Source organism: Haliotis cracherodii, unplaced genomic scaffold (genome assembly GCF_022045235.1).
Source record: "Haliotis cracherodii isolate W230 unplaced genomic scaffold, xgHalCrac1.p SCAF_6, whole genome shotgun sequence".
Taxonomy (NCBI): Eukaryota; Metazoa; Mollusca; class Gastropoda; order Lepetellida; family Haliotidae; genus Haliotis; species Haliotis cracherodii.
This window is the reverse complement of record NW_027266319.1, coordinates 56,288,521-56,311,049: the sequence shown is the minus strand read 5'-3', so window position 1 is coordinate 56,311,049 and position 22,529 is coordinate 56,288,521. Positions and strand designations below refer to the sequence as shown.

The 22,529-nt window shown below is 45.0% G+C and overlaps 1 protein-coding gene across 2 annotated transcripts; it reads left to right on the top strand.

Annotated features, from left to right (window-relative positions):
* The first annotated feature begins 424 nt into the window (after window positions 1-424).
* Window positions 425-22,254, top strand: LOC139445328 (fibroblast growth factor receptor-like 1). Of its 2 annotated transcripts, none has more exons than XM_071226454.1 (11): window positions 425-522; window positions 1,921-2,247; window positions 2,634-2,912; window positions 8,737-8,916; window positions 12,430-12,564; window positions 14,364-14,405; window positions 15,007-15,114; window positions 15,907-15,937; window positions 17,279-17,391; window positions 18,444-18,561; window positions 19,119-22,254. In XM_071226454.1, the coding sequence occupies exons 1-11, from the start codon at window positions 468-470 to the stop codon at window positions 19,147-19,149; spliced, it is 1,419 nt and encodes a 472-aa protein (XP_071082555.1). In that variant the 5' UTR covers window positions 425-467; the 3' UTR covers window positions 19,150-22,254. The 2 variants fall into 2 exon arrangements, with proteins under 2 accessions (XP_071082555.1, XP_071082554.1); XM_071226453.1 differs by having other exon boundaries at window positions 12,430-12,570.
* The last annotated feature ends 275 nt before the right edge of the window (window positions 22,255-22,529 follow it).

The following is a 22,529-nucleotide window of genomic DNA, read 5'->3' as shown; positions in this document are numbered from 1 at the left end:
TTGAATAAACACAAATGTATGTCAAAGCAAAGCTAAACCAAAATGCTGATTATTTAAGTATTTAACAATAGGTTCGAGTGAATTTAAATTCCACATAAAACTATTGTTATTATGGTACAGCTATACCTGCATAATACCATATGTAAACAGGGCGATAGTCCTTAACATTATGCTGCGTACTGACAGAGCATTCGGCCTCTCCCTTTTCAAGCATCAAGAACCCAAGTCGTGTTCAGCATTACTGAAGAACTATATTATCAATGTATATACGTTTTGACAAATATTATTACTGAATATGAGGAAAATACTTAATATGTTTTACATGTTTAACAAATATAGATTGCAAAGCATAAAAGGCAATATACTTCCCGTATAAAAGCTGTAGCCACTCACTGAACAGCCTACTTGAGCACAATGTGTGCAGTCGAACGTTCATATGACAGCGGTGTTCAGTATCCAGGGACGAGATGACTGCGACGGTGGCACTGTTCTTGGTCTGGGTTCAGATGAGCGCTGTTGCCGGTAAATATATATACATAAAGCTATCATTGAGGGCACTGCCATCTCGCACGGGCACCAAACTGTCTATTTTAAGCGTGCTTTGTGTTTCCCAAGCTTATATGGATAGCCTTTCGTAGGGATCTACAGAATAATATTTTGATATTTTTGGTTTTGGTTTTGCACTATTCCGAGTTATGTCGAATGGCGTGTGCTGGATTAATTCAGTGGCGGTGTCCATGTTGGACATTGTCGCACCGCAGTACTATGAATGTTTTCCAGACTTTCCAGTTTGCACCGTCTGACTGTGGGTTTGTGTACAGCTCTGTATATACGTGGCCGTGTGATGTGTGTTATTCGTATTGTACATCCGTGTTCGTCCATTTATCTGTGCGTTATTTGTTACCTATTACCTCTTGTTGTTTCTCTCTCTCTCTCTCTCTCTCTCTCTCTCTCTCTCTCTCTCTCTCTGACTCTCTCTCTCTGTCTGTCTCTCCTCTCTCTCCCTCTCTTTCTATCTCTCCTCTCTCTCCCTCCCTCTCTATCTTTTCTCTCTCCCTCTCTCCCCCTCCCTCTCTCCCTCCCTCTCTATCTCTCTCCACCCACTCTCTCCCTCTCTATCTCTCTCCCCTCCCTCTCTATCTCTCTCTCCCTCCCTCTCTCTCTCTCTCTTTCTATCTCTCCTCTCTCTCCCTCCCTCTCTATCTTTCTCTCTCCCCCTCCCTCTCTCCCTCCCTCTATCTTTCTCTCTCCCTCTCTCTCCCCTCCCTCTCTCCCTCCTTCTCTATCTCTCTCCACCCACTCTCTCTCTCTCTCTCTCTCTCTCTTTCTATCTCTCCTCTCTCTGCCTCCCTCTTTATCTTTCTATCTCCCCCTCCCTCTCTGTATCTTTCTCTCTCCCTCTCTCTCCCCTCCCTCTCTCCCTCCCTCTCTATCTCTCTCCACCCACTCTCTCCCTCTCTATCTCTCTCTCCCTCCCTCTCTCTCTCTCTCTTTCTATCTCTCCTCTCTCTCCCTCCCTCTCTATCTTTCTCTCTCCCCCTCCCTCTCTCCCTCCCTCTATCTTTCTCTCTCCCTCTCTCTCCCCTCCCTCTCTCCCTCCTTCTCTATCTCTCTCCACCCACTCTCTCTCTCTCTCTCTCTCTCTCTCTCTTTCTATCTCTCCTCTCTCTGCCTCCCTCTTTATCTTTCTATCTCCCCCTCCCTCTCTGTATCTTTCTCTCTCCCTCTCTCTCCCCTCCTTCTCTCCCTCCCTCTCTATCTCTCTCCACCCACTCTCTCCCTCTCTATCTCTCTCCCCTCCCTCTCTATCTCTCTCTCCCTCCCTCTCTCTATCTCTCCCTCTCCCCCTCTCTCTCAATATCTCTCTCACATAATCAAAGATTGTACTTTCAACAACCTTCTTCAACAATCTTGATTCAGGTACATCGCTGAACCTGACCCAGACGTCACCTCAAGCTTTCTTTGGACTATCGTTACAATTCAAGTGTGCCCTCACGACGGCAGGCACATCGGGAGCCTTGTTCTTCCAAAGGAACACGTATGTCAAGTGTTCGGTGAAGAGATCTGATTGTACCCAATACACCTCCGACACTCACTCCCAGACACAGTACACGTGTGGGTGTGGACGGCAGAGTGACGGCAACTACGTCTACATCCTCAACGCCACCTCCTTACACGACGATGTTGAAGGAAACTGGAGATGTGAATATCGAGCGTTTAGCAACACCATCAACGTTACGCTGACTGGTAAATATGAACCTATACTTGGTCTAACATTAACTAGCGTTAAAAGTCCACGACAGCAACATTCCTCTACTCTGTGATTTGTCTTTAGGGGTATAAGTCAGAGGGAGCTACATGTAGGTCTGGGGCGTGTATGGCACGGGCAAGTCAAGGCTGCTGCCAATGTCATTTGCCACGCCTGAATTGCAACAACTCACTCACTCACTCGTAAAATGGGCTCTGCTTTCAGCAGAGGTTTCTTGCATTGTGGATCTGGAAATGACTTTTGTCGCTTCTATTTATCGAAGGATTGTTGTCATCTTATTATCAAAGAGGGATCCAGTAACCCAATACGTTGATTACTAAGTCTTGTTCAATGAGTTAGATAAGTAACTGTTTTTCTCTCCCAGACTCCGAGGGTCCAACACAGATACGATTGGACAAGACAGAACCCCAGCCTAAGGAGGGAGGTAGTGTCAACCTGACCTGCTCCGCCAACTGTCTCCCCGACTGTCGTTACAGCTGGACCAAAGGTGGACAGGACATGACCAGTCGGACCAGGGGTAGTCGGGGTCAAGTCCTGGCACTGAAGGGGTTGGTGGGCGACGACAGCGGGAACTACACCTGCACAGCCGTCAACCCCTCATCTAACAAAGCCAGCGACATCTCCGCGTTCCTTCTTGTTCAGAGTGAGTACAGTTATATTTTACTTTTGCAGACGCCGATGGGTATTAAAAACACATGCTAATGATTACGAGTCGGAATCGTACGACGAGAACGCGATAGCACGAGACAAAGCACGAGACGAGAAGGCGATACCAGAGTCTCGTGTTATCGCTTTCTCATCTCGTGTTATCGCTTTCTCGTCTCGTGTTATCGTTTCATCGCAATATCGCAGCCGTATGTAAAATCGATAAAGCGATGTCTCCTCTCGGCCACCATAGTTGTGATGCAACAGGTCTCTCACCACTGAAACTGCAAAATGCCGGCATGGGTTCACTCAATTTTGTTTTCGCAGTAACCTTTGTCAACAATGGCTAAGATTTGGAAAACTGCACTTGACAACGTTAAAGCAGTTTTTGCACTAAAACAATTATCAAGTAACGGTATCGCCTATCAGGAAGTGTTGACTAATATCGTTGTTGACAAGCATGAAATTGTGGCTTATCAAATAAATAAGAATCTGAAGGATGTATTGATTAGAGATTGATCGCATTACACCCTTCAGACTATGCTTGCCGTAAAAGACGACTATGCTTGGCGACTAACGGGATCGGGTGGTCAGCCTCGCTGACTTGGTTGATGCATGTCATCGATCCCAGTTGCGTGGATCGATGCTCATGATACTAATCACTGGATTGTCTGGTCCAGACTCGATTATTTACAGACCGCCGTCATATACCTGGAGTATTGCTGAGAGCGGCGTTAAACAACAAACCAACATCCTTCAGAATTTTTAATATTGTTTTATGTGACATTCACAATAAATATATACGACAGTGGATTCGGTGTGTTCTGGAAATCACGATAACTTGTAGCAGGATCACGAGGGGTACATGGAATTCTATGTGTCCCACTTTAGGTTTTATACCACGAGGAGGAGGTGATATAAAGTAAATAGTGCTACAACGAATTCAACTTACCGACATGATTTAATGTGACATTGTAAATAAATTAACACAAATTAAAAATTGATAGAAAACAGCTGTTCCATTGAGCTGAGGTTAATTTGTGCTATGTGACTTTCATTGACTCGGAAAAAGCGTGCGGTTTTTTGCTTTGAAGCGGGGAATTTATTCTCCCTCTCAGAAATCCACGTGAAGCCTGTACTGATCGTGGCGGGGTATAAGAGATTTATTTCCCTCCAAGGCGGATTTCATATTATTTTATCAAAATCACGTCTGAACAATCAGATCTAATCATTCTGACATGGTGAGGTGAGGTGAGGTGAAATGGGGTTTAACGTCGCATCCAAGACTATTGCACTTATATTGCGACGTGTATGTACGTGTGAGTGTGTTTGTGTGGCTGCTTGTCCTAGTCTGGACTGATGCCGAGCTCACTGAGATACCATGCCTCAGTTTAACATGAATACCCCACTCAGACACAGTATACTGACTCCGAGCCGACCAGTCCTTGTTTTAGCTCCTTAATGCCGAGCACCAGACAGGGTAACAACAAGTACCATCTTGTCCCCGGGCGGACGCTCTACCACTAGACCACGGAGGCGGTCTTATTCTGACATGGAGGCATGATAGATTTCATTATGCATCGCACTTAATAGACGGGCATAGTTGGTCTAATACAAATATGTAATATAGCCCATGCAAGTCTATGTTTTGCAAGTCTGTATTATTGAAAATGAAGAGAGTGTCTCGGCTCTTTTTGGTTATATTTTCATTAAGATAATTTTACAGATTTTTTTTCTGTAATATGTTCACTTCAGACACCAGATGTTAGTCTAGGCATTGTGTGAATCCCGCCTTAGGCGGTAAAACCACCTCTCATTTCTTTCCGCGTGATACTTATGGAGTCGTGTTTAGGAGCGATAAAGCATTATTTATCAGGCCTGAACAGTTTCTAAGTAACCCAAAACACCGAGTGCATTTTTTTACAGCATGTACATAGCTTATTCAGGTTTTAAGTATGTTTTGAAAAGGTGTATATTTATACTCCTTTGCTTTTTCCTGGTTAACTAGGCGTTTACGTTTCCTGCTACCATAGCAAGGCTGCTAACTTGTATATAATGCCTTCTCTCATTCGCTCTGTGTTTGCGATAACATTGGCTTTATTATGATAAAGTTAAATACCGTCTATGGGTATTCGACCAACCTCAATCCCGTATTTCATGTCGACTTTCATTGGTATGAATTCATATCGGAACTAGTTTCGCTCATTCACGTGACTATCACATAAAGGACCGCAATCTGATTAGAAAAAAAAACAGTTGTTGAATTATCGCATTAAAAAAATATTAAAAAGGAGCCCATAGAACATTATAGACTTGCATGGGCTGTATTTGATATATTTGTATCACAATCTATAAGACAGACTACAATCTGACGGCAGTCGTGACTCTTATATTATTGTTGCCAATGTCAATATCAAATGTCGCTTTGTGGAGTTGCGTCCTTTATATGTTCCAGGATCATTGGTTTGAAACTAAGTTTTCTCTGGCTATGAACCCTAGTGAGTGCGTGCGTGAGTTTGGTTTTACGCCGCTTTTAGCAATATTCCAGCAATATCACGGCGGGGGACACCAGAAATGGGCTTCACACATTGTACCCGGGTCGGGATTCGAACCCGGGTCTTCGGCGTGACGAGCGAGCGCTTTAACCACTAGGGCCCCGAATCCTAGTGTGTAAGCGCAGTACCATTGCTCGTTGAATTGATCAAATAGAGCACTTCTACGACCTTCCTTTCCTTCCACCCCCTACTAAGCTGACACGTCGTGATATAACGTAAATATTGTTCAAAGCGGCGTTAAACTATACATTACTTTGTGTATGCCACATCCTCTCCCTTAGGGATAGAGATCGCCTCCGTGGTCTAATGGTAGAGCGTCCGCCCGGAGAGGGGAAGGTCCGGGGTTCGATCCCCAGCCGCGTCATACCAAAAGACGTTAAAATATGGTACTTGTTGTTACCCTGTCTGGCACTCGGCATTAAGGAGCTAAAACAAGGACTGGTCGGCTCGGAGTCAGTATACTGTGTCTGAGTGGGGTATTCATGTTAAACTGAGGCATGGTATCTCAGTGAGCTAGCACTATAAATCGGCATCAGTCCGCGACTAGTACAAGCAGCAACACACACACATACACGTGCATGCACGTCGCTATATAAGTGCAAGTGCAATAATCTTGGACGCGACGTTAAACCCAATTTCACCTCACCTTTGGGGTAATTCAAATATCACTGACAGTTTTATTGCGATTTCAGTTACACACAAGCATCTCATTGTCCACCGCCCTTTATGAGGAAATATTCCAAATTTACACAGTACAGCAAACTACGTTTATAACGAACACGCTTATATCGGACTTACCGATATAACGAACTTATTGTTTAGTCCCGTTATTGCGAACTAAAATTGGTGGTCATCATAACCATGGCATACTGTATGTCAATCAGGATGTATGTCAAACCATAGCAACCGCACAGAAATGTTTGCAAGGCCGCGATACAGTTATAATTAGATCACAGTTGTCGATTTCAGGCATTGAACGTGGGAAACTAACCTCATTTTACAAACCCAGCTGTCAAGTTTGAATACACAGAGATAGCATTAATAGCTTCCCCATCGGCTGCAAAATCAGTTCCCCTGCCGAAGGGCATATGTAAACATCACGTCCCAAATTTCGAATGTTATCAAAGCAATCTTATCAGTTCGACTATCGTAGGCCCACTAAGCATAGGTGTTACGACCACAATAGCGCTAAGATCGCTTTGTGGAACGGGTCCCTGAAGAGGGCTTTGACTTTCCTAGAAGATAGATCATTTTATATTCGGGTATTTTTTTTAACCGGACGGGACTCCGTTTCACCTTGGGACCCGTATCCTCATATTAGTTTGGTATTACGAAAAATGTTAAAACGTGTAACCTATTCTGTCACAGATGTCGTTTAAAAAGAGACCACCTGGCCAACGAAGTCTGTCCAAATGTTAATGAATCAGACCCTTGTGCCACGTACTTGCTGTGTCATATCGGGGTCCAAGATATGTCTAAGACGTTGGCCTCCGCTGCAATATATTATCTGAAAATACTCTTTTCTCGAAGATTGGTCACTCGATATATTATTGTTGTTGTTGTTGTTGCTGTTCTTGTTATCATCATCATCTTCACTCGATATATTATTGTTGTTGTTGTTGTTGTTGTTGTTGTTGCTGTTGTTGTTATCATCATCATCTTCACTCGATATATTATTGTTGTTGTTGTTGTTGTTGTTGTTGTTGTTGCTGGTGGTGTTATCATCATCATCTTCACTCGATATATTATTGTTGTTGTTGTTGTTGTTGTTGCTGTTGTTGTTATCATCATCATCTTCACTCGATATATTATTGTTGTTGTTGTTGTTGTTGTTGCTGGTGGTGTTATCATCATCATCTTCACTCGATATATTATTGTTGTTGTTGTTGTTGTTGTTGTTGCTGGTGGTGTTATCATCATCATCTTCACTCGATATATTATTGTTGTTGTTGTTGCTGTTGTTGCTGGTGTTATCATCATCATCTTCACTCGATATATTATTGTTGTTGTTGTTGTTGCTGGTGGTGTTATCATCATCATCTTCACTCGATATATTATTGTTGTTGTTGTTGTTGTTGTTGTTGCTGGTGGTGTTATCATCATCATCTTCACTCGATATATTATTGTTGTTGTTGTTGTTGTTGTTGTTGTTATCATCATCATCTTCATTCGATATATTGTTATCCCCCGCACCGATATGGAAGGGGGATATAGAAATGGGTGCTGTCCGTCCGTCCGTCTTTCCGTCCGTCTGTCCGTCACGTTTCGTTTCCGGAGCAGAACTCAAAAACCACGAGAGATAACTTAACCAAACTAGGCACATAGATAGGCCCAGTGGTGAACTGGTGCCTTTTGATAGTTTGGGTTTGTTTCAAAGAAATATTTTCGCGTTTCGATAGCAAAACTATGATTTTGACTGAAAATTGCGGTAGTGCTTGCTTACGGAGCAGATCACTATGGGCGGCCGGGTAGTATAGTGGTTTAAGCGTTCGCTCGTCAAGCCAAAGACCCGGGTTCGATTCCCAAAATGGGTACGATGTGTGAAGTTCATTTCTTGTGTCCCCCGCCGTGATATTGCTGGAATATTGCTAAAAGCGGCATAAAACCATACCCACATACTCACTCACTTTGTTATAAAATGTAATATTTCCACCCAACATCATTTCTTGGAGGGGGCACGGGTGGCCCAGTCGTCTAAGTCGCTGAACCCGGTTCGCCCCGATTATGTTTTTAGGTTTGTCAGCACCATTACCGTGCTCGTGGGTTTCACCTAAGTGGTAAACGTCTGAGACCTGCATCACTTCGGGCTTTCCTCCCACATTAAGCTGACACGCCGTGATATGACTGGATTACTGTTAAAAGCGGCCTTAAATCCAACTCACTCACTCACTCACTCATTTCTTGGAGTTTATATAAATTTCGTACAGCCATCACTCGGTTTATATGTTTGAACATTTCACGGTATGGCTGATAGAAAATATCTAACACACAGCAGAGTATGTCATACGACTCAAAAGTTGTTTGATCAGCATTACGGCAATAATTTTTTTTAAAGGCCTTGGCCTGCAGGTGTTTCCATGGTGGAAATGTGGAGGCAATTTTTTAATTCAACGCGCAAGTGACCAACACGCAATTTACCTTGCCTTTGCATGTGTTTGTGACGGGCGTCACATGTTTATGATAAAGTCGGAATAATACATTGGACATTGCGTTCAATATATATTACGTATGATTAGGGAACAAGTTTATGTCGCTAATATTTTATAGCTGGTCCGAAAAGAAAAGACGGCGCATCCTTCACTCCGACCTTGAGAACTTCGAAAGGTCAAACGGCCAGATTGGAGGCGACCTTCACCGGTGACCCTCGACCAGAGCTGACCTGGTGGAAGATTGAAGAGGGTGCTCTGACCCCTGTGAACAATGGTGCTGGAGAGACGGTGCGTCAAGGTAGGTAGGACTCTTCTTTGGCCCCTACACAAACAGGAGGGTCGCGCGGCATATCAAGGCGAGGAGCTCTGTCCCTGGTACAGACGGGAGCGGGGACATGGTACATCAAGGTAGGCGGGGAGCTCTGCCCCTGGTACAGATGGGAGCGGGGACATGGTACATCAAGGTGTGTAGGGAGCTCTGTCCCTGGTACAGACGGGAGCGGGGACATGGTACATCAAGGTAGGCGGGGAGCTCTGCCCCTGGTACAGATGGGAGCGGGGACATGGTACATCAAGGTGTGTAGGGAGCTCTGGCCCTGGTACAGATGGGAGCGGGGACATGGTACATCAAGGTGTGTAGGGAGCTCTGTCCCTGGTACAGACGGGAGCGGGGACATGGTACATCAAGGTAGGCGGGGAGCTCTGTCCCTGGTACAGACGCTGGCGGGGACATGGTACATCAAGGTATGTAGAGAGCTCTGTCCCTGGTACAGACGGGAGCCGGGACATGGCACATCAAGGTAGGCTGGGGGCTCTGTCCCTGGTACAGACGCTGGCGGGGACATGGCACATCAAGGTAGGCGGGGAGCTCTGTCCCTGGTACAGACGCTGGCGGGGACATGGCACATCAAGGTAGGCGGGGAGCTCTGTCCCTGGTACAGACGCTGGCGGGGACATGGTACATCAAGGTATGTCCCTGGTAGAGACGGGAGCGGGGACATGGTACATCGAGGTGTGTAGGGAGCTCTGTCCCTGGTACAGCCGGGAGCGGGGACATGGTACATCAAGGTAGGCTGGGGGCTCTGTCCCTGGTACAGACGGGAGCGGGGACATGGTACATCAAGGTAGGCGGGGAGCTCTGTCCCTGGTACAGACGCTGGCGGGGACATGGCACATCAAGGTAGGCGGGGAGCTCTGTCCCTGGTACAGACGCTGGCGGGGACATGGTACATCAAGGTATGTCCCTGGTAGAGACGGGAGCGGGGACATGGTACATCGAGGTATGTAGGGAGCTCTGTCCCTGGTACAGACGGGAGCGGGGACATGGTACATCAAGGTAGGCGGCGAGCTCTGTCCCTGGTACAGACGGGCGCGGAGACATGGTACATCAAGGTATGTAGAGAGCTCTGTCCCTGGTACAGATAGGAGCAGGGACATGGTACATCAAAGTATGTAGAGAGCTCTGTCCCTGGTACAGACGGGCGCGGGGACATGGTACATCAAGGTAGGCGAGGAGCTCTGTCCCTGGTAGAGACGGGAGCGGGGACATGGTACATCAAGGTGTGTAGGGAGCTCTGTCCCTGGTACAGCCGGGAGCGGGCACATGGTACATCAAGGTGTGTAGGGAGCTCTGTCCCTGGTACAGACGGGAGCGGGGACATGGTACATCAAGGTAGGCGGGGAGCTCTGGCCCTGGTACAGATGGGAGCGGGGACATGGTACATCAAGGTGTGTAGGGAGCTCTGTCCCTGGTACAGACGGGAGCGGGGACATGGTACATCAAGGTAGGCGGCGAGCTCTGTCCCTGGTACAGACGGGCGCGGAGACATGGTACATCAAGGTATGTAGAGAGCTCTGTCCCTGGTACAGATAGGAGCAGGGACATGGTACATCAAAGTATGTAGAGAGCTCTGTCCCTGGTACAGACGGGCGCGGGGACATGGTACATCAAGGTAGGCGAGGAGCTCTGTCCCTGGTAGAGACGGGAGTGGGGACATGGTACATCAAGGTAGACGGGGAGCTCTGGCCCTGGTACAGATTGGAGCGGGGACATGGTACATCAAGTTGTGTAGGGAGCTCTGTCCCTGGTACAGACGGGAGCGGGGCCATGGTACATCAAGGTAGGCGGGGAGCTCTGGCCCTGGTGCAGACGGGAGCGGGGACATGGTACATCAAGGTGTGTACGGAGCTCTGTCCCTGGTACAGACGGGAGCGGGGACATGGTACATCAAGGTGTGTAGGGAGCTCTGTCGCTGGTACAGACGGGAGCGGGGACATGGTACATCAAGGTGTGTAGGGAGCTCTGTCCCTGGTACAGACGGGAGCGGGGACATGGTACATCAAGGTGTGTAGGGAGCTCTGTGCCTGGTACAGACGGGAGCGGGGACATGGAACATCAAGTTATGTAGGGAGCTCTGTCCCTGGAGGCTCTCGATATCAACGTAAGCGGAGGCTAGGCACAGGGTTATCAAGTTAGACATGATTTTCTAATATGAGATTAAGCATGGATATCTGGCCTCAGACGAGATTTTGGGGACACGGTACATCATGGTAAAGGCATGGATCTCTGGCCTCCTTACAGACGTGATTGGGACACGGTACATCACAATGAAGGCATGGATCTCTGGCCTCTTAACAGACGAGATTTGGGGACACGGTATATCACGATGAGGGCATGGATCTCTGGCCTCCTAAGAGACGAGATTTTGGGACACGGAACATCACGATGAAGGCATGATCTCTGGCCTCAGACGAGATTGTGGACACGGTACATCATCGTAAAGGCATGGATCTCTGGCCTCCTTACAGACGAGATTGGGACACGGTACATCACAATGAAGGCATGGATCTCTGGCCTCTTAACAGACGAGATTTGGGGACACGGTATATCACGATGAGGGCATGGATCTCTGGCCTCCTAACAGACGAGATTGGGACATGGTACATCACAATGAAGGCATGGATCTCTGGCCTCTTAACAGACGAGATTTGGGAACACGGTATATCACGATGAAGGCATGATCTCTGGCCTCAGACGAGATTTGGGACACGGTACATCATGGTAAAGGCATGATCTCTGGCCTCCTTACAGACGAGATTTTGGGGACACGGTACATCATGGTAAAGGCATGGATCTCTGGCCTCCTTACAGACGTGATTGGGACACGGTACATCACAATGAAGGCATGGATCTCTGGCCTCTTAACAGACGAGATTTGGGGACACGGTATATCACGATGAGGGCATGGATCTCTGGCCTCCTAAGAGACGAGATTTGGGGACACGGAACATCACGATGAAGGCATGATCTCTGGCTTCCTAACAGACGAGATTGTGGACACGGTACATCATCGTAAAGGCATGGATCTCTGGCCTCCTTACAGACGAGATTGGGACATGGTACATCACAATGAAGGTATGGATCTCTGGTCTCCTTACAGACGTGATTTGAGGACATGGTACATCACAATGAAGGAATGGATCTCTGGCCTCCTAACGGACGAGATTTGATAGACGGTACATTACGGTAAAGGCATGGTCGTGGAACAGACATTAGTCTGGGCACGATACTTCACGGTAAGACCTCTGGTTCTGAAGGACATCCATGTTCAAGGGCTAAGGAGCATGTATTTTGGGTGGTTCATGTTATCAACTATTTTTTAATCATTATTGTTTTGTAACTTATTTATTGACATCTTTCTTTCCACTAAGTTGCGCCTGTTGTTTGTTTTTGATAGCACAGGGGGTCTGGGTGACAATCGGCGAGTTATATTGAGATATTTTTTGACTAGGTAAGACATGACTGTTTCAGATACCCCAGGGCGAGTGGGTGGCAGTCTGACAGCTGTGTTGGAGGTGAAAGTGGAGACGGACGACGACATGGGCATGTACTGTGTCTCAGCCGAGAACATCCTCGATACGACCTTTGTCTACATTGACCTGCAAGGTGAAGGTCAATAACAGTTCTGTAGGAGCCAAATGTGTTTGTCTGAAGGGAGTGTATGTTTCTGTCTGTCTTTCTGTTTCTTCCTATGCCTGATTGTCTCTCTTTTCTGTCTGTCTGTCTGTCTGAATGTCTATCCTTCTCTCCTCTTCCCCCTGTTTCAACCTGTCTCTGCCTCTATCTACCCCATTTGTCTCTCTATGCCTCTCCTTTCCTTCTCTCAAGCTGCATCTGCCTCTATCCATTTCTCTGTGTGTCTCTCTTTGTCTCGTCTCATCCTCTCTCCTTTTTTTCAATATTTATCTGCCTCTATCCACTTCTCTCTGTATCTCTCTCTGCCTCGCTCATCCTCTCTCTCCTTCTCTCAAGCTGCCTCTGCCTCTATCCACTTCTCTCTGTATCTCTCTCTGCCTCGTCTCATCCTCTCTCCTTCTCTCAAGCTGTCTCTGCCTCTATCCACCTCTCTGCCTCGTCTCATCCCCCCCTTTATTCTCTCAAGCTGCCTCTGCCTATTTCCACTTCTCTGTCTCTCTCTGTCTCGTCTTATCCTCTCTCCTTCTCTATTTGCCCTATTTATCTCTCTACGTCTCTCCTCTCCTTCTCTCAATCTGTCTCTGTCCATCTCTCTCTCTCTCTCTCTCTCTCTCCTCTCAATCTGCCTCCCCTCTTCTCCCCTCTTCTCCTCTTCTCTCAGTCTGTCTCTGCCTCAGTCCACCTCTCTCTATCTCCCAATATCTCTCCTCTCTTCTCTCAGTCTGCCTCTACCTATATCCACCTCTCTGTGTCTCCCAATGTCTCTCCTCTCTTCTCCCCTTCTCTCAGTCTGCCTCTGCCTCTATCCACCTCTCTGTGTCTCCCATTGTCTCTCCCCTCTTCTCCTCTTCTCTCAGTCTGCCTCTGCCTCTATCCACCTCTCTGTCTCCCAATGTCTCTCCTCTCTTCTCCTCTTCTCTCAGTCCACCTCTCTCTGTCTCCCAATGTCTCTCCTCTCTTCTCCTCTTCTCTCAGTCTGCCTCTGCCTCTCTCCACCTCTCTGTGTCTCCCAATATCTCTCCTCTCTTCTCCCCTTCTCTCAGTCCACCTCTCTGTATCTCCCAATGTCTCTCCTATCTTCTCCTCTTCTCTCAGTCTGCCTCTGCCTCTCTCCACCTCTCTGTGTCTCCCAATGTCTCTCCTCTCTTCTCCCCTTCTCTCAGTCTGCCTCTGCCTTTATCCACCTTTCTGTATCTCCCAATATCTCTCCTCTCTTCTCCCCTTCTCTAAGTCCACCTCTCTTTATCTCCCAATGTCACGCCCTCTTCTCCTCTTCTCTCAGTCTGCCTCTGCCTCTATCCATCCCTCTTTATGTCTAAATGTCTTTCATTCCCCTCTCCTCCCAAACTGTCAGACTCGTCTCTTCTTCTATCCAACTCTCTGTATCTTTCTATGTTCGCGTGCGTTTGGTTGTGTATATAACAAACATCCTCTATCCATAGCCAAAATGCTCCACATAATGATAAGTTTTGTTTGTTTGTTTGTTTGTTGTCTAACGCCGCACTCAGCAATATTCGAGCTATATGACAGAAATATTCGAGTCTGGACCAGACAATACAGTGATTGATATCATGAGCATCGATCACGCAATTGGGATTGATGACATGCATCAACCAAGTCAGCGAGCCTGACAACCCGATCCCGTTAGTCGCCTCTTATGAAAAGAATAGTCGCCTTTTACGACAAGCATGGGTTTCTGAAGACCTATCCTACCCCGGATATTCACGGGTAATTATGATAAGTAATGATATGTGTACATTGTATTTTAGGTCAGCAGCCTATGGGTGCAGTTTGCGGCCAAGCTGAAAAAGGTGCGTTCTAAAATGTAAACTATACATTCATACATAAACGGCAGGTAAGATGTGATTTTTCATCATAGAACATTGTTATAATGTCACTTTATGGCATAAGCGTAATTGGGGTACTTAATTTTATATTTTTGTTTGTTTGTTGTTTAACGCTGCACTCAGCAATATTCCATATATATATATAAGCTAATAATCGAGTGATTGACATCATGAGCATCGATCTACGCTATTGGGATATGATGATTGACGTGCGTCAACCAAGTCAGCGAGCCCGTTAGTCACCTCTTTAGACTTCAGCCAAGTATAGTCGCCGCAGGAGGGGGGAGGTGGGGGGGGGGGGGGGGGGGGGGGCTTGGAGTCCTAATGAATTACGTCCTAACATACCCGTAACATGCCGTGATGGAAGTAGGTCGCCACATACTTTGACGTCATAACACACCCAGAAATAGAAACCTTTCAATATGTTCCTGGTTAAGTCCAAATCTTCCTACGTATACTATACATAAACAATGTCATGCTCGTGATATAGTCAAAATCGTACATTCGACTGTTCTTTGGGCAAAGATTTCTTTTGAATATAGAAATGTGTTGTCGCTATTTACAGGATTGCCAACGTTCGAAATCGGCGTCAGCGTCGGCCTCGGGTCCATGTTTGCCATCGGAATCGTCGTTGCTGTTGTATTCTACATAAAGTACCAGACGATGAAGAGAGGTAACCATCCTTTAATCGGTATCATGAAGTACGATATGGTTCTTCAAATGCTTTGAAGGTAGCAAACTCTCTTGTCTCGTGGACTGACGAATTAATGAATGACATATCAGGCAATGGATTGATGAAGTAATGAAAGACATATCCTTTATCGGGCAATGGGTTGATGAAGTAATAAAAGACATATCCTTTATCGGGCAATGGGTTGATGAATTAATAAATGACATATCCTTTATCGGGCAATGGGTTGATGAAGTAATGAATGACATATCCTTCACCAGGCAAACTCTCTTGTCTCGTGGATAGACGAATTAATGAATGACATATCAGGCAATGGATGGATGAATTAATGAATGACATATCCTTCACCGGGCAATGGATGGAAGAATTGTTGAATGACATAGCCTTTATCGGGCAATGGATGGGTGAATTAATGAATGACATATCCTTTATCAGGCAATGGGTTGATGAATTAATGAATGACATATCCTTTATCAGGCAATGCATGTATTAATTTCTGAATGTCATATCTTGTATCAGGGAACGAATGGATTAATTAATAACTGACATATCGTTCATCAGACATTGGATGGATGAATTAATGAATGACATGTCCTTTATCAGACAACTGATAAAAGAAATGCTAAAAGGCATATCATTCATCAGGCAATGAATGAGTGAACGAACGAATCAACAAATTTATGTTTCAGTTTAATTTTTAAAATTGTATGGCATTTTTAATGTTTTAAATATGATTGTATCACTGGCAGTATCGTCTGTCACATGTCTTTACAGAGTTGGAATCCCCATATGCTTCAACTAGCAGGTACGTGGAAATTGTCACAAGCAGCTGATGAGTGAGTGAGTGAGTGAGTTAAACGCCGCTTTTAACAGTATTCCAGTTATATCGCGGCGTGTCAGCTTAATGTGGGAGGAAAGCCCGAAGTGATGCAGGTCCCAGACGTTTACCACTTCGGTGAAACCCACGAGCAAGGGTATGGTGCTGACAAACCTAGAAACATAATCGGGTCGAACCGGATTCGAACCCACAATCATAGGTTTCTGGCATGCCCAAGGGACGCAACTCTGCACAGCGAATCGCGGCGCCTTAGACGACTGGGCCACCCGTGCCCCCAAGCAGCTGATGAGGGGCATGGGAAACACATAACATCAGCTTGGAAGTATATCAGGCTGAGTAAACACCTTGAGGATAAATACTGGCCATTTCATGATTTCCCAGGAATTAGAGAGAAATCACTTTGTCGGAACTATACTGTCATATTCATTTTATACGAAATTAAAAATACTTCCCCGATTTCTGAAATTTGCGGATCCTGTGACGTCATTCTCGGGGAAGTGTTTTTGTTTCATTGCGTTTGTAGTGCAATCGTATTTTCATCAGTTAGATATCTGCAGTGAAGATCTGATGTCACCTGCATAGAGGGTCTATCACGTTATGTGGACAGGATTGGCCTCCATTCTAAACATTATGCGTGGTTGATTTCAAATTTCTAAACATCGATTAGGTATCATTTCTATACCAACTCGATTTGGAAATGTCGAGCTTAACAAAAGAAAACCACACTTTGCGCAGTCTTCGAAATCCAGACAGTTCCTTGTGCAATTAAGGTCATAAAACGTGCCTAATCCTATTATCGTGGGTTCGAATCCAACATTTTCGGGATGGGTCTTTCTGCACCATACCTGGATTTCCTCAAAGTTAATGGGCCCGACCATTATTCGGTGGGTAGGGGGTGGACTGGCATTTTGTATCAAGATTAAATAACATGTCAGCTTCATTTGCAAAACCTGATTGATTTATATAAAACTTAAGAGCCTAATTTTTTATAAAGAAAGACACCTTGCAATAAAGTAATTTTTATGGCAGGCAATTCATTTTTTTCAAAGGTCTGATGCATAATTGAATATCAAGAATTTTCAGGGTCAAATTATTTTTTTCGATACAAACCTACCCCCACCCCCACCCCACCCCACCCCACCCCCCGCCCCACCCCCACCCCCCAAAAAAGGATCGGTCCCTAAATGGCACGTTGGTCTTTTATGCAACCGCCCTCACGTTTTGGTCTCAATAACTTACAATTAAACACGTAAGCATAAGAAACATTATGTATTTCTATGGAACACAATATGGCCTTTTTCAATGTAGACGCCCCAGCGGGATGGATTCCAACCACTACCAGGAACTGCCTTCCCCCAAGATGTGGAGGAAACAGCTGCAGGACGGGGGGTACACTCTGCCGGTGGGGGATCACCTTGAGGGTAAGGAAAAATGCTTTCTGGGTAAGGGTTAACTCCCAGGACCCAGGACCTTAACACCTTCTGACCATCTTAGCATGTAAAACTGTAGGGGTTCAATGTGAGGAAATAACTATGACATTTGACTGTTCCCCCTTATCATATTAATTATAAAGGATCGACCTCTTAGTATAAAGGATCGTCCTCTTAGGACAAATGATCGTCCTCTTAGGACAAAGGATTGTCCTCTTAGGATAAAGGATCGACCTCTTCGGATAAAGGATCGTCCTCTTAGTATAAAGGATCGTCCTCTTCGGATGAAGGCTCGTCCTCTTGGGATAAATGATCGTCCTCTTGGGATAAAGGATCGTCCTCTTAGGATAAAGGATTGTCCTCTTAGTATGAAGGATCGTCCCCTTAGGATAAAGGATTGTCCTCTTAGGATAGAGGATCGACCTCTTCGGATAAAGGATCGTCCTCTTGGGATAAAGGATCGTCCTCTTAGGATAAAGGATCATCCAAAGATGAAACACTCCCAGGATAAGCGACAATTTAACGTCTTTTGATGAGAGATTAGGATTTGGGACGTAAGTCTTTGATAAAGAACGAAGTCCTCGGGTTGAGGGAACGTCCAAGGGTGGTTGTATTGTAATAATAAAAGATTTCCTACGTCCTGGGGCCTCACGATATAGGCAGCAGTAGAAGAGTGAGTGAGTGAGTGAGTGAGTGAGTGAGTTGGGTTTAGACAACACAGCAGTAGTAGAAGAAATGATAATAAATAATAGTGGTAGTAGTAGCCGTCGTCGTAGTGGTTATGGTAATGGTGTAGTAGAAACGTATTGTAGTAGTAGTAGTAGTAGTAGTAGTAGTAGTAGTAGTAGTAGTAGTAGTAGTAGTAGAAGGGTCGTGGCGAAACGAGCGACGCTTTAACATCTAAACATCCTACCGCCAACAAATAGTAGAAGTAGTAGTACATATAGGAGTATGTGTAGTAGAAACGTATTGTAGTAGTAGTAGTAGTAGTAGTAGTAGTAGTAGTAGTAGTAGTATCTGCAATAAACTTCTTTTTCTTGTAGTGTTCTCAACAAAGGTTGACATGAGGCCGGTTGAGGGCAAGGTCATCGCTACCAATGCGGCAACCAATCCCGTCTACGAGCACATCAGCCTCTACGACGATGGTACCTTCCCTAGACAGTAAGCAAGCCACCACGCACATTATGCATAGAACCTGCTACCCAAGAAGCTGTGAAGCAGACCCAACCCCAACCCCAAACCCACCCTTATCCATAGCCCCAACATCAACCACAACCCCATCCGCATACTGAACCCCATCATCAACACCAACCCGGACATCAACCCCAACCTCATCCACAACCTCATCCACATCCTCATCTTCACCCCCAACATCATCCACAACCTCATCCACATCCTCATATTCACCCCCAACCTCATCCACAACCTCATCCACATCCTCATCTTCACCCCCCAACCTCATCCACACCCTTATCCTCATCCACAACCTCATCCACAACTTCACCCAACATCATCCACATCCTCATCCAAATCCTCATCTTCACCCCCATCCTCATCCTCAACCCCAACAGCAATCCCAGCCTCATAACCATCTTCATCTTCATCCTCAGTCGCAACCCTCATTTGACATACAAAGTTGTACGTACTAGCTGATACAAATTAATTCCACCGATGGCTGTTATGCTGCCGTTTTGAAGCATTTATTTCTTTAACCCTAGGAACAGCAACTGTAGCACCAGCAGCAGCTGAAGCGCTTGGCTTGACATGGACGATGTTGAAAAGGGGCACTGACCAATGTCCAGTCCGTTCACTCAAACGACGCCTATCTGTGGACACATCAGAAGAGAAGTGTTAAGAAACATTACTTGTCTTTGGTCCTTCACAATACAATGTCCATGACCAACACTTGCTACATTCCAATGTTCCTATCAACTAGCCTTTTTTATTAATGCTGGTATCAAAGTGTACATATTTCTCTGATATTAACTTGGACTTGTTGCTGTTAAGATGAGATTGCCATGTATGGCACACAACATACAGTACCATCGTTAACCTCAACTCTACAACAACCCCGCTCTGTCGTACACACATCGGGAATGTAGGTCTATGTGTCGAGAGAATCCAACTCGTCCACCAGCCCCCAGGCCTCCTACCAACCTAGTCTCTATTCCTACCCTCTTCCCTCTTCTGCGGTCTCCTGTATCTCCATCTCAACTTTACTCTCATCCCAGACCTCAGAATAATACCAAGCTTTTGCTCACAACTATGTAGTCTATGTGGGTGTTATCCATTCGGAACACACGCCGCGAGTCGGAAATACGCCCTGATCGGCATCAATCCAAGGCTGGAGCGTGTTACTGTCGTGTTTATACGTATTCTACTACCTCTTTCAGTATATGGGGCGGTCGGGTAGCCTAGTGGATAAAGCGTTCGCTCGTCACGCCGAAGACCCAGGTTCGATTCCCGACATGGGTACAATGTGTGAAGCCTATTTCTGATGTCCCCCACGTGATATTTCTGAAATATTGCTAAATGCGGCGTATAACCATACTCACTCACTCACTCCCTCTTCAATATAAATCCCCGTGTTTGTTTTAATATAATTCTTAAACAATTACTCCAAATTTGAGATTCCCGGACCTTTGAGACAATCAATTAGCCTAATGACACGAGATATAATACGGAGACTCTCGTATCAGGGACTTGACGATAACAGGGGACCTTACGGTAACCCAGGACTTAATAAGAGAGGGGGACCTAATTATAAAAGGAGATTTTTATTGAGTTGGGTTTACCGTCGCTTTGAACAGTATTCCAGTTATATCACGGCGTGTCAGATTAATGTGGGAGGAAAGCCCGAAGTGATGCATGTCTCAGACGTTTACCACTTCGGTGAAACCCACGAGCACGGGTATGGTGCTGACAAACCTAGAAACATAATCGGGGCGAACCGTGATTCGAACCCACAATCATAGGTTTCTGGCGTGCCCCAGGGACGCAACTCTGCACAGCGAATCGCGGCGCCTTAGACGACTAGGCCACCCGTGCCCCCGTGTAATTTGGAACACATATGACAACAGGGGAACGTTGGGTTAGCTTGACTCATTTCTAATAGTTAACTGGAAATATGTTTGTTGAACCAGGAAGGGCTTTGTTATCTCACTAGGAAGCTTTGACACTTCCGTGTTTTGATGATGATGATGATGATGATGATGATGATGATGATGATGATGATTGGAGAAATCGCAATCAATCAATCCAACAAGGACATAAACTTACTGGTCATTTGTTACAGAACTACAGTATATAAACATTTGTAGACCAATATTGAATTTGGAACCGAACGCGCAGCCGGGGTTTTCAAATGATAGATCATTTGACAAATCTAACTTCAACATTCGAAAATGCACATTTCACTTAAATTCAACTGTCTCAGCTACAGACAACTAATATCACAGCTCTGTTCTGCCTTATACCTGTTCTGTTTTATACCATTATTCTGTACAATTGTTTGCTTCGTGTATAATAATTCTCATGTTGCACATTATGTTGATATAGGAAGCTAGATACGCATACACGCAGAGTAAACATAACAATTATGTGTGTCATTCTGATTTTACGAAACGAGTGTCAGAATTCTTGTATTTAACGATCGAGAACAAGGATGTTGAAAAATCAGAATGGCATACTTACAAGTGAAATAATTTCGTTATTACCCTTTGCCCTTTTTTAGCTCCTCGTTAGAAAAATGTATTGATCACGACCGTCATCTTAGAAACCCACAATTGTCGAATGACGTTATCTCCAGTTTCTGGTGTGACATTATTCCGACCTTACGTCACAAGATTCGAATGACGTCAATAATGCCGTCCGGATGACGGAATAAAAAAAATAGACTGGTGCGCATGAAGTGATCTTTTCACATAGCACAGTGCACATAGCATTCTTATGAACTTGGTTTTTTCTAACTCTATTGTGGTAAATATGGGATATTCCATCTGTCTCGTGAAATATCACGTTTCCCTCCTCGTACCGGGGAAAGGGGAAAGGTAACAACATATTTGAGGACAATGAGATTCCTTATCACGCATTTGGATATGATTACATACAAACAAAATTATACGAGACCGCTGTTGGAAGCGAAAGATTACACGCTGGTCAAGTAACCAAAATGGCGATCAATCTCGATCGAGTTAAATGAGAAATTTACTTTTTTATAACGCAACGTTTTCAACGTTTCCATAAACGACCATCTTTCATTATTTGGCCATCTGTCAATGTGGAACTAACATAAAAAAGAAGTCGACAATTCTCGTACGGGCTCGAAACTGATAAAGGGGAGACAATTTGCGGGGAGGTAACTCTTATAAGACAGTAGTTCCGCCAAAGTGTTATGTTCAATGTAGTGAAATATAAAAATAAAAATATCACTTTTCCCAATTTCAGAAAACTCTTTCATACTGAAGTACAGTAAACTACGGTTATAACGAACACGCTTATAACGAACTGACGGATATAACGAACTTTCTTTTTTGGTCCCGACTTTCTGCTGAAGTTATACTGTATATATGCTTATAACGATCAACGGTTATAACGAAATAATATTAGTAGTCCCTTTGAGTTCGTTATAACCGTACTTTACTGTATATAATAAATGAAATATTTGTAAGGCATAGTCACCAGCGCCAACCAAAGACTTGATTCATTGCATTTAAACTATATCTCTTCCAGTATGACGTACAATCGAGTCTAACGTATCCAGCTGCATTATCAAAGTACAGGGAACTAAATTGTGCAAAAAACTATGTCAAATGTTTTACCTCTTACCTTTCAGCTTTTTGTTATCGTTAATAAATTTCCTAAAAAATTACGACTTTTTGTTTGATCGAAACGGACTCATATCAATGACTGGATTTCACATGGAGGTACATGTATATTGTTGACCTCGGAACATAATATTCCTAAGACATGAGAAAGGGTTTTGTTTAACGCCTCTTGAACAGTATTTCAGTTACTGCACAGTTATAGCACGGCGTCAGCTTGAAGTGGGAGGAAAGCCTGAAGTAATGAAGTCTTAAACATTTGCCACATTGGTGAAACCTACTAGCATTGGTGTGGTGCTCACAAAC